Source organism: Pelophylax lessonae (assembly GCF_965119305.1).
Source record: "Pelophylax lessonae genome assembly, chromosome: 5".
Classification (NCBI taxonomy): Eukaryota; Metazoa; Chordata; class Amphibia; order Anura; family Ranidae; genus Pelophylax; species Pelophylax lessonae.
The window spans coordinates 399,621,553-399,634,222 of NC_138772.1; the positions used below are offsets into that span (position 1 = coordinate 399,621,553).

The window sequence follows — 12,670 nt, forward strand, 5'->3', positions numbered from 1 at the left end:
GAAGTGAAGAGATGGCATATATTTTAATGACTACCAGTACTCCTAAAGGAAGGTTATAATCAGGGGAGGGCTGGCAGCCTTAGGCCTGTGGGGCAAGTCCAGTCAAGTGGCCCATTGAACCATCGAATCAGCTCACCATCCATGCCCACCTGGTTTTATAACGGATATTGATGTAATAAAGCAAGACACATAACGCAATGCAATGTGGTAACATAATTTAAGGTTAATAGCAACAAAGGAGGTTTAACAAAAATACATGACATCACGCCAGGTGGGGCCTAGGAAGCTCCTGTCAGGCAGAGATCACTCTGCCTGACAGGGAAGTGACTGTGTTAGTATTGTTCCAGGCCGGATTCAGGAGCGTACTTTGCACACTCATACCACTCCGCTTCAGCTATGCAAATATATTATTGTGTAGTGGTGACTGACAGCTGTATACAGTGTCTGGCCCCTACATTAATCCAGCCCTGAGTGCGGCCTTTTTACCAGTTTTTAGTGGCCCAGGGGGCAATTGCCACCCTGCCCCCCTTCCCAGTCCTCCCCTGGTTATAATGGGGGTTTGTTAAAATTTCAAAAATGTATTAACTGATCTTTTTGTTGATTTTTTTTACTTGTTTAAAATCCTAATGTTAGAATTGTGTTTTTTTTATTTTTTTTTTAGTAAAGATTTTTGTATAGCACTTGGGAGGAGATAGAAGTTCAGTTTTTATTGCTGCATGTGCCCCTGTTGGAGAAAGTTTTGCTCTCTTCATGTCTCCTTGTCACTAGGACAGGAAATTAGGGTAAACCTTTCCAAAAGAGACACAGAGCCAGAGGGCAAAACCCCTACTAATTTTATTAGAATAGGGAAAGGTAAAACATTTATTGACACCCTGTGCAATATAGTTTGACACGGTATAAGGAGAAATCTTTACACAAGGGCACAAATAATAAAATGAAAAAAAAATAAAAGAAATAATATTAATAGCTGAAGCTAGTCTTTAATGCCACATTCTTCCATGCCTCTGTGTTTGCAGAGAAATCTGTGACTTTACAAAAATAAAAGCTTGCCCAGCAATAGCTGCTTCCATTTGGACTGCTTCACAAACCTCTTAATCATGTTATCATTAACAACATAGTGCTAATTTCTGCATGGCTTCACCAATGTAAAATGAAATAGTTTGAAAATCTAGGCTGATAAACTTAATTTCAATAATATACTTATATAATATAATATAATAATTGTTCTTTTGCTATTGTAGGTACCACGGCCGTTGGCTATGAAGAAAGATGGAATTCAAACTAGAAAAAGAAAGCCAAAGAATCTAAATAAGTCAAAAGCATCATCTAGTAATGGTACGTAAGTTCTCATATATGTTACTATATAAATTACAATGGTAGATTTATTTTGCACTTTTGAGTGTTGGGCTTGCTTAACTAACCCTGTAGTGCTGTATCTGAAACGTAACCTTATATTATGAAAATCATAGGAGGTGGTTTACTCTAGGAATTCACTGTTTTGTAAGTACAGTGGACATGTGAACCTTTTAAAGGAAAACCATAGTTTTTACTTTACAGTCTAAGTAATGTTTTTCTAAGAGTTCTTTTTAATAAGACTTTATAGTTTTTTTCTTGTTTTCTGTATCTTATTTTTATTATTGTACTTCATATACAGTTCACATATATACAACATTTACAAACTAAATACAAAAACAAGGCTCATTACTGTTTTGCATACAGCCCATCCCGTTTACATATATATCTAAAAAAAAAAAAAAAACACTAAAAAAAACTATGGCTTTTCTTTCAATACCCCTTTTTTCAACCTAATGCTTCCAAGAGGTCTATTACTTCTGTACAAAAAAAACTACAAATCAAAAGTCACTAGCAGATTTAATTCCATTGCCAAAGTGCTTTGACGTTTCTTCCTCTCCCTCTGGCCCCTTCAGGCTATGGGCGATCCTTCATTGTCATCCTACAATGAAGGGCTTTTAACCCTGCACTGTATGTGGATGAAGCAAGCATGCGACCGCAGCCTGGGGGGGAGGCTTTGCAGGACAGGTTGCACCTTGGCCAGACCCTGCTAGAGCGAGGAATGAGTGTTCCTCTTCTCTCAGGCAAAAGTAAGCATGCAATTCTTGCAGTGTGGAAGGCCCCACTACAGGGGTCATTTTTTTCTTGTGCCCAGAGTTAGACTTTAATCAGCTTCATAGTGTAATTTGAGACACTGTTCATAATAAGCAGGATCGGAGTCCCTATGGGCCCCAAGGATGTTTTAGGGCAGCTTTTGCTACCTGTGCATGACTTTTGAACTGCTCAAAATTATAATCGTGATGGGTTCCGCTGATCCTTATGACAGAATGAGGGCATCTGAGCATCTGGGCATCTTGATGGCATTTGAGCTTGTGTCGATAAGTAAATGTAGAAAGCTTTAAAGTATATTCTGCTTACATTTAACATCAGTCTGACAGAGGCATTGGACCTGCAGCTGACCTCCATCTGACCTGCATTAGACCTTCCTATAAGTTGCCTCCCCTCGTATCAAGCTGCTTTGCTTTCACATAGAATTGCATGAGAAGAGAAATAGTTATAAAGTGAACAAAGGTCTGTTAACACACCCTTTATACAGTATGTGTGCACAGGACACACAGCTGTCATCACAATTACAAGTATCTTTTTGATGAACAGCTTTACTTATACTTATCACCCAGTATTTTTTGCGTATATGGCATTATGGAGATCATCTTTAACAGAACTAATTATATTTTCAATATAGGGGCCCTGTTCCAAGTTTCTTTTACCTCCATAGGCCTGGATCTCTTGCTTGTGACTATAGCCCACAGAGTGCCAGAGTATTACTTGTGGTATTAATGTGTAAGGTAGTGCAGGGCAGCTGTGCTTTAATATGAAAGACACTCTGTGTGCAGAGTGTGCAGTTCAGCATATAGCGCCAGGGAGGAAATATTTTAGGAGCTTCTTGGCTGACACTAGAGTCCAAACAATACAGAGAGAGATAATCACTTGAAAGGCTTGACATAGTTCTGTGTTGTTCTCCAAGAAGGGGAAAGTAGAAGAGGTTAGAAAGTGTAAGAGAAGAAAAAGAGGAGATAGTAAAATAATGGGAATTTGCAAAATACTAAGACAGAAAGACTGGGGATGGGTGAGAGATGGTGCGATCCAACCCACAGTCCAAAAAACATGATGCCTGGGTCTTTTCAAAACGGTAGCAATGCTGCTGGTCTCAGCTTTCAAATGGTCATCTAATGTAGACAAATACGCTAATTCCCTCTTTGTGAATTAACTTTATGTGTTCAGTGTTTCTAAACTGTGATATTTAAATAAACAATTGTACTTTTTCAGGTACCAGTAGCCACCAAATCCCTATGACTCCAACTTCCACAACGTCACCAACAAACTCGGATGACTGTATAAAGAACGGTTCTCCTAACAATCAGAGCACTGCTTCTGGGGTAAATGTCATAATGATAGCTTAAGAATACAATACACTGTCTTATCTCTCTCCCTATCTTATCTAGGGGAAGTTATCTCAGCAAACATTTAGCTTTCTGTACTTGATAGTATGTTTGCAAGAATTTCATCTGTTCTACCTGAGCACATGGAAAATATACGTACTCAAACAGAAACCATATATTTACATGCTGATTTTTCTTTTCCCAAAATTCTACTATCAGATATGAATATGGTTTGCAAAGAACAGGGAGACTTTAACAGAGAATTCATGCCTAATGAAATGATAAGCGTTGATAAGTTCTTTTATCCTCTTGAATTGACATCCACTTGGCATTATCATCATACTCTAGCTCTTTCTTTGCTATATTGTCTAGTTATGGAACTAAACTACTTTCCACACTGTACTGATGGTGTAGTTTCCTTGTCATCCAGTCTCCAAAACAATAAACCAGAATACCTGAAGTCTTGAAAGTCCCAGGGTGACTGACAGAGTTTGCGAGGCATAGAATCATGTCAATGTCATACTGCACAATACAACATTGTCTTTTACCATCTGTTTCTGTATGCAAGGATGGTATTGATGATATCCACAAGTACAGGAATAGGTGTGAAGGCTCTATATACCATTTAACATATACAGGATAAAAACTTCTTGGGTCCCTGACAAGGTTTTTTTACTCTAAACAAATATTTTGGCTGTAGATATACTTCAATGAAGAAAGAATTACAGTTAAAAAATTTAGTACATTAGTGTTTTGTTAGCCTAGAGCAGCCTTTTTCAACCAGGGTGCCTAGGCCCCCGGGGGTGCCTTGGCAAAATGCCTAAAAATTGCATACAAGCCAGCAGGTGGATCAAGCCTGCCTTTTAGTTACACAAAGCCATGAGTTTTCATTATACACTATTAAGACTTTCTGGCATCCTAACAACCAATGATGTAATCAAACAATAAGGATAATGTCTGTTGCCACCACAGCATCCTTGTTTGACCCTTCTGTGCCCCTCTCCCTCATCACTGAGGTGACAGTAGGTTACTGATGGAGAGAAATTGAGGGAGAAGAGAAACATAGGATTACTAGTTATTACCAGTTTGCAAAAGTGTATTTGCTTTGGAAGAATAAATCACCTCTAACGTTGGGTGTCCTACGTGTGGATGTTGCTGGATTGTGCAAAACTATTAGAATTGTTTTTTACATTTTAGAACGGGGTGCCTTAAGACTGTCTGTAATTTTAAAGGGTGCCTTGACATTGTCTTTAATTTTAGAGGGTGTCTTGAGACTGTCCATAATTTTAAAGAGTGCCTTGAGACTGTCCATAAATTTAAGGCCTTATGTACACTGGACGTTATAAAAAAGCCAGTAACGTTTGCTGTAGAAAGCTGTAGATGTAAAACAAGTTTTTCAGTGTTTTTGCAGTTGCGTTTTATAGTGTTTTTTTGGCGTTTTTTAGCTGTAGCGTTTTTTTAGCTTTTTTTTCATCAAAACTTTACTCCCATAAAAGCTTATGGCTCAAAAACGCTGAATAGCTGCGTTGTTCAGCGTTATTTTTTTTTTTTTACGTTTTTCAGCTTCAATCAGATTTAGAGCATTTTTACAGCTGAAAAAACTCCTCTTAAAACCCACTAGTTCTGGGTTTTTTCCAGCCAGAAAACGCCCCCGACCCAAAACTGCTGATAACAGCCTATGTGTGCATGGACACGTAGGATACCATGATGGGGGATTTATTGGCTGCAGAAAAAAAAGTCTGACGCCCAAAACAGCAGTTGTAAAAACATCCAGTGTGCATGGGGCCTAAAGGGCGACCTGAGAATGTTCATAATTCTAAAGGGTCCCTTGAGATTGTCTATCATTTGAAGGGTGCATTTGGACTGTCTAAAATTTTAAAGGGTGCATTGGGACTGTCTAAAATTTTAAAGGATGCCTTGAGACTGTTTATAATTTTTAAGGGTGACTTGAGATTACCCATAATTTTAAAGTGTGCTTTGACTGAAAAAAGGTTGAGGAACACTGGCCTGGAGAACATGGTTACATTTCTAGCTTATTTATTTTCCTCTTAACCATTTAACCTAACTGGATTTTTACATTTCCCTTAAAAAAAATGAACTTTTTTTCACATATTAACCCCAAGGAGACTTCCTATAGTACATACAGTATACAAGTAAAGGATGCAGGTATAACTGTATTTTAGCAATGCAACCTAAGAGACACAGATGGCAGTTGTTTAACTTCTGCTCACATCTGTATCGTTACATATGCTCCCAGGATAATCACACATGAAGAAAACTGCTGGATTACAGCAATCTGTACAGCATTGCTTAGTCGAAGTGAAGGAATGCTAAAAGAATTTACTGTTTAGGGCACTAAATGGATTTATTGCAAAACAGTTCCCAGCACTGTGAGATTCTGGCATAAATCCATTCACTAAAAAGTAGTGTCAGCACTTTCATCTTCATACCACAGATATTTTACCTACACACCCAAATCTTCACACACAGGGATGCTCAGCTGTGTACCAAAGCCAGCAATATGGATTTTCATGTTAATATGTAGAGCTTTAACATAATACATTAACCATTACTACATATATGTTTGCATGATTTTCCGGAGCAAAGTTAAAAGTTATTGATCACCAATTCAGGCTGCCAAGCAAAACCCACATCTTGAAGGTTAATCGTATTTATTAACATTTATTTTTTATTAACACAAGAATGTGCTAATTGGACACATTTTAAAAGAGTAACATTTACTTCTGGCCATTTGCATTTATGTTAATATCTTTACAGATGATAAAAATGATCTCCCCATAGTATTAGGAAAGCTGCACACGCAAGTCCTCTGAACAGCTAACCTACAAATAAGAATTTTGCTTTTATTATTACTGAGTTTGTCAGGACTCAAGTTCTCCCAAAAAACAATAGCATGATCTAAATCAACTACCAGTATACTGGCACATAATACCCTGCAACCATTATTCCATATAGATTGGAAGGGATGCCATAGAAATAAATACGTTTCCGCTTGTCATGCAACTTCATGTGTAGCAAGTCGCTCTAGTGTGAACCGAGCCTAAAGGAGTTAGTTCATTTGTTTGCATCAATTCAGTTCTCTGTTTTTTTTTTCATCTTCTAAGCTTGTGCTCAACATGACTGTAAGTGTCCATTCACATTGATCCGACTTGTCAGGCGACTTGTCAGCCTGACAAGTCGCGGTCCTCGCGCTCCCACTGTGCAGTACAGGAGCCGTTCTATTAGGAGCGACACAAGTCGCTCCGACTTAGAAAAAGGGTCCTGTACTACTTCGGGGCGACCTGGAGGCGACTTGCATAGACATTCATGTTATGAAGTCCGTGCAAGTCGCGCCAAAGTCGCGCTGCACGCAACTTCACAGGTCGCCCCCTAAGTCGGAGCGACCTAATGTGAATGGGGGCTTAGGCTTCATGCACACTGGACTTTTTTAAAGCTGCTCTTAGAGGTGTCTGGCAATATGTTTCTGCCTTTAAACGTCCCTGCATGTTAGCCTATGTGGATGATTTACTAAAACCAAAGAGATTGCACTTTGCAAAGTGTAGTTGCACTACACGATTAGTAAATTAAGTAAAGCCTCACTTTGCAAAGAGTACCCAAACATGTGCAAGAAAAATTGGATGATGAAAGTCAGGAGAGCTTCTGCTTATTTATTAAGCTCTGGAGCAATTGAACTTGCAGAGTGCAACTGCACTTTGCAAAGTGCACAGTCTATTTGCCTTTGGTAAATCAACCCCTATGTGTCCATGCACACATAGGTGATTAAAATAGTTTAGAGGCAGGGGCTTTTAGAGGCAGAAAAAAAAACACACTTTCTGTGTGTCCAGGAGCAGCAGGAGCATGTAAACGTGTCTAAAGACATCTAAAAGAGCGTTAACACTAGGTGCGTTTAGCGCTTGGGAGTTAATTATTTTTAGTGGTCAAAATATATTATTATTCTGGACAATGAAATGATCTAACGCCCAGCTCTGGAGCAACTGAACTTGCAGAGTGCAACTGCACTTTGCAATGTGCACAGTCTATTTGCCTTTAGGAAATCAACCCATGTGTCCATGCACACATAGGTGTTTAAAAGAGTTTAGAGGCAGAAAAGAAACACACTTTCTGTGTGTCCAGGAGCAGAAGTGTTTTGTCAGAAAAACTGCTTGGCGCACGTAAACATGTCTAAGCACATCTAAAAGAGCGTTAACACTAGGTGTGTTTAGCGCTTGCGAGTTATTTATTTTTAGTGGTCAAAATAAATGATTATTCTGGACAATGAAATGATCTAACGCCCAGGCGCTTGATGTGCCTAAACGTGTTACCCGTGTTTACAAGCATCAAGCTAATTTTCTGCCAAAATGCCGCTGCCAGGAGGAAAGGCGTCTGGGAGAGACTGCGAAAGCATTCAGTGTGCGTGAGGCCTTAAAGGATAAGTCCACCCTAAAACTAAAATCCCTGCATCTATAGATCTCTACGATCTAACACTAACCTATCTAGCCCTGTAAAGAAGAAATTAGTATACATACCTTTTTTGAAGCCGATCCGACCTGATCTCCAGTGGCGGAAACTCTGCAGAGGACACAGCCAACAACAGCTGTGAAATGAATGGGAAATGACGTCACACATAGACTTACTATGGGGCTTCTGTTGTCAGCTATGTCCTCTGCACTCGCCTCCACAGCGAAGCCGCAGCTGACAGCTCAGCGCGGGATCGGGTCGGATCGGTTTAAAAAAAGTTAATTATACTGATTTCTTCTTTACAGGGCTAGATAGGTTAGTTTTAGATCGTGGAGATCTATAGATGCAGAGATTTTAGTGTTAGGTTGAACTTATCCTTAAAGGCTAAGTTCACCTTTGTTCACCTTTTTTTTCTAAATTCCAGCTCTCTATGTATCAATATAGCATTAATGTACTTATTTTGCAAAAGTAAAACAGCTTTCCAAGAATTCTACACCGACTTACCTTACTCTCTTCATAGCTGTTTAAACACACTGCTCGATTACTTCTGCCTAACTTCCTAGTCAGACTTTAGGACCAGGACTGATCCCATTAGCACACACCGGGTATCATCCACCCTTAGCTGGTCAACTGCTTCCTGTGTCATGACCTAAAGTCTGACCAGGAAATAGGGCAGAAGTAATGGAGCAGTGTGTTTAAACAGCCATGAAGACAGTGAGGTAAGCCGGTGTAGAATAAATGGAAAGCGGTTTTATTTTTGCAAAATAAGTACAATAATGCTATATTGGTACATAGGGGAGCTGACATTTAGAAATAAAAAAGTGAACAAAGATGAACTTAGCCTTTTAGCTTCCCATAAAATAAACAAAAAAAAAAAAAAAACAAGCATTTGTTTTATGACAATAGGCTTAGAGCTGAACAATTTTAAATCATCTGACCTCAGGGTCTATCATTAATAAAGTATCGGTGAGTCCCCTTTCCTTGATCAGCTCAAGGAAAATTTCAGTCCCATCCCTTTATTTTCAATGTCTGCTGTGAAATAAGCACTGGTTCACCCTGCTAGCATAAAACACCCTCGTTGATAAATCATTCATGTCATATTAAAAGAAATTCATAACTGGTTCACTTTAAGAAGGGTGGAGTAAGGGTAATTAATCAAAACCACAAAATGGGAATAATGGAACTCAATAATATTGGCCTTTTACTGCAATTCCATAGTTATTAGATCCTTGCAAACCTCAATGCCATAATTTACAGTGACAACTTAAGTCTAGCTGTGTGGAATTCCTAGCGGAGTGTGCCTGATATGTCTGGCTGTGTGAATTCCTTGGAGAGGCAAAACACATATCTATCTTGCAGCTTGAATTTGGAAGCCTTTACACAAAGTAATAGATATTGTTGAGAAAAGTAATGACTTAGGTTTCTAGTGCAGCATAAATAACAACAGCAGATAAAAAGGTCATGTCCCGATCCCAATAGATTCTTTTATATTCACATCTCCTCTCTCCTTATAAATAAATTGTTGGCAATGACCAACAGCGTGTTAGAGTATTTCTTAACATGGCGGATAAGGAAGGTACAAAGGTGCTGCTACAATGGCTTGCAATAGTTTTAATGATTCCAAATATTTTACAGCACATACAGTTCATCCGCAAGCATAAACCAAGATTTTGTTTTATGAGTTGTAATAATAACTTACTTCCAGTTACTGCTGGATTTATTTTTTTCTTACTGATCTATTGTGCAACCTTCAGAAACACATGTAAAACATTTTATTACCATGACTTACTTTTATATCTTGGATATTTATGAAATGCTCTGTTTAGAGAGCAGCAATATAGATTTAAATAGTTTACCCATGTTGCCCAGCAGCAAACTTTAAAAACACTAAAATGACACCTGAAAGATTAAGAAATTTTGTATTTGTACTACTTCTGAGAGAATATATATAGGAAAACAAAAAATTGTTTTTTTCATAGACAGAAAATGCTTAAAAAATGTAGTGTGTTGTTATCAATTATTGTGTATAGCAATAATTCAGTATAAAGAACTGTAGAATAAAACTTTTTTAAAATACACATTTATTATGTGGATGGCCCACTCTGTACAGTCACCTTAGGTGGTGCATTTTTAAAACCTTACCGGAATAACAATCTGGATTTCTATTAAAAATAAAATAATATTTGGGCTAATCTAAAATTCTTCAAAACTATTTTTTCATTTCCCTAATAAAATGGTTTGGGTGTAAATATTCCTTTGCTAAATCAATCTCCCTCTCTGTTTATAATATATATATATATATATATATATATATATATACACACAATGTATATATTTCCTTTATTTGTTTAGATACATTAAGCAGAAATACATAAAAGTTTCATGGTATCTACATTACAATTAAAAATAAGCATTCATTGTTATATGAAGTTTAATCATTGATTCTTTGCCCATTGTATTATCTATTTTTATTTGTCAGATATAGGAAAGTAGTGCATCCAGTTTTTAATTTTACCATTGACAGAATTACAAATAAGTTTACTATTAAAGAAAAGAAGAGTTAAGCTGGCTATACACTACACTAGTACAATTCTGTTTCAAATGTTTCTTTTTAAGAATGTTCATTTGATTTTCTAATAGTTAGTGGGATCAAATCAGTGTTCATTTTTAACTGCTAAGTGATAAGAAAATTCAAAAGAGATTTTTTTCTGGAACAAACTTATTTTTAACACTAAGGCCATTTTACACTTGTGCAACCTGAAAGTCGCGAGACTTTGACTTGATTTAAAGCAACGCCTGTGTAATCTTGATGTCTATGGACCTCAAGTTGCATCAAAGTCGGACGAAAGTAGTGCAGGGACTACTTTGAAATTGCACATTTATGAACGGTACTCATTGGAAATCATGGGGTACGACTTGTCATGTGACTTTGCAGTCCTAAGCCGCACCAGTGTGAAAGGGGCCTAAATTTTAATTTTGTTTGGTAAACTACATTCATTCCAAAAGTTAATTTATAAGAAATTAAAATTTTAAATTACTTTTGAATAGCAGTAATCAATTGCACAAAGAGTTTTCGTACATACAAACGTTTGTTTGAAATTTTTCTAGTGTATAACCAGCTAGACTGAGGTAGGGGTAGAGGGGAACATGTTGTGCTGACTATTCTCCCTAAGTGTTTTTTTATCTCTAAGATACACTTGCAATTTAAACACTTATATAGTTTGTATAATGTAAAATTTTCGTGTCCTAGAGCCGTCTAGAATTAAAGGTAAAGACAAATGGTCAAAGGTAAAGAGGAATGGTGTTTGAAATGTACTTACTGCTGACCTCAAAAGGTCCCTTAAAAAGTTGCTTCAGTTTTAGTTGCACAAACAATTGATCCCTGGATCTTTGTTTATTGAAACATATATTAGATTGTGTTTGTGTGATGTGATCAGATGTGAAAAGTGATTCTATTATCACTAAAGAGTAACACCCATTTTCTTACATTTCTGTAAAGGTGGGGTCGTCCATGATGTCTTCACAGCAAAGTGGAAGTACCAGTCCAGATAACAACACATTGAAGTACACAGGACAAGAAAGCCTGTATTCAGCAGTCATTATGGGATCCTCACCTGACGTTGGGGGATCAGTCAGACAAGATACATGGTGTGCTTTGGCCTCAGCTTGACTTTTATCACCGGAAGGGCAATCTCTTCATTCATGAGTGCTTTTTATAGCAAGTTGATGGACCTGGGATGCTCAAAGAACATTTTCTCAATTTCCATAAAGAACATTTCCTTCACTTTTTCATTTTTAGTGTTTCAGTTTAAGTGGAGCTTTGTGGCGAACGTAATAAAATGATCTTCATCTATGCAAGAGACTTGGGTCTGAGACACACACCTTACTTATTACTTACTTTATAAACCATCATTGACCGAACGTTCAGACATAGATGAATGCAATGACTGTGTTAGAAAGCCTGTATACTCCAGCATGCATTGAGAAATGCTGCCTTTTGAGAAGAAACTTGACCCAGTTTTCTTTTTAAGGTTCACAAGTAATAGATTTTCTTCCTGCTGCCTTATCTACTATGTTTGGTTGGATCCAATGTTTAGATCTCTATGATAATTTCAGTAAAGGTTTACAGTCACTCCTGTCACTACACTAATCAGATTACTTATCACTACTTCAATATAAGCTTCTGATGGGGAATGTGATATTGCTGGACAGACATACAAAGAGCCACAAAGATCTTGTAGAAGCTTACCTTTAAAGAAGATGAGCAATTAAAGCACCATCATAAAAAAGATTAACATGAGCTACAGCAGTTAATTAAATAAATTCAGCACTACTGTATCCTTATGGTGCTAGCCAGTTGGGTTTTCCTTTATAAACATGACACACTACTAGGTGGATTATCTTATATATACACTACAAGAAAACAAGGAAGTATCTATTATTTAATCTTTCTGTTGTATGCCACGTCCTAAAAATCCCTGGCCCCTGTAATCCAGCAAAACAAATGGCATGTGGCCAGTATATATTAATACACTACACTAATTTACAGCATGTACCCATAAAAAAGTACACCGTATTAAGTTTTCACTGCAACTTGTTATGGTGACTTATATCTGAATAATCCGATCCACCATAATACTAACCACTATTCAACGTCAATGATATTATCAGTTATGAAGTTTGCTAAATCTCATTAAAAAGCAAACAATTCATACATCAAGTCTTAAAGGAGAGGAACATCTTGTTATTAGGCAAATACC

At 37.4% G+C, this 12,670-nt stretch overlaps 1 protein-coding gene across 2 annotated transcripts in view; it reads left to right on the forward strand.

The window, feature by feature from the left end:
• Positions 1-12,183, forward strand: part of GATA6 (GATA binding protein 6) — a 36,988-nt gene extending 24,805 nt beyond the window's left edge. For both annotated transcript variants that reach the window (XM_082259401.1, XM_082259400.1), the window contains exons 5-7: positions 1,242-1,335; positions 3,340-3,449; positions 11,410-12,183. In XM_082259401.1, coding sequence (XP_082115527.1) covers positions 1,242-1,335; positions 3,340-3,449; positions 11,410-11,580 — 375 coding nt within the window. In that variant the 3' untranslated portion in view covers positions 11,581-12,183. The remainder of the gene's footprint in view (positions 1-1,241; positions 1,336-3,339; positions 3,450-11,409) is intronic.
• The last annotated feature ends 487 nt before the right edge of the window (positions 12,184-12,670 follow it).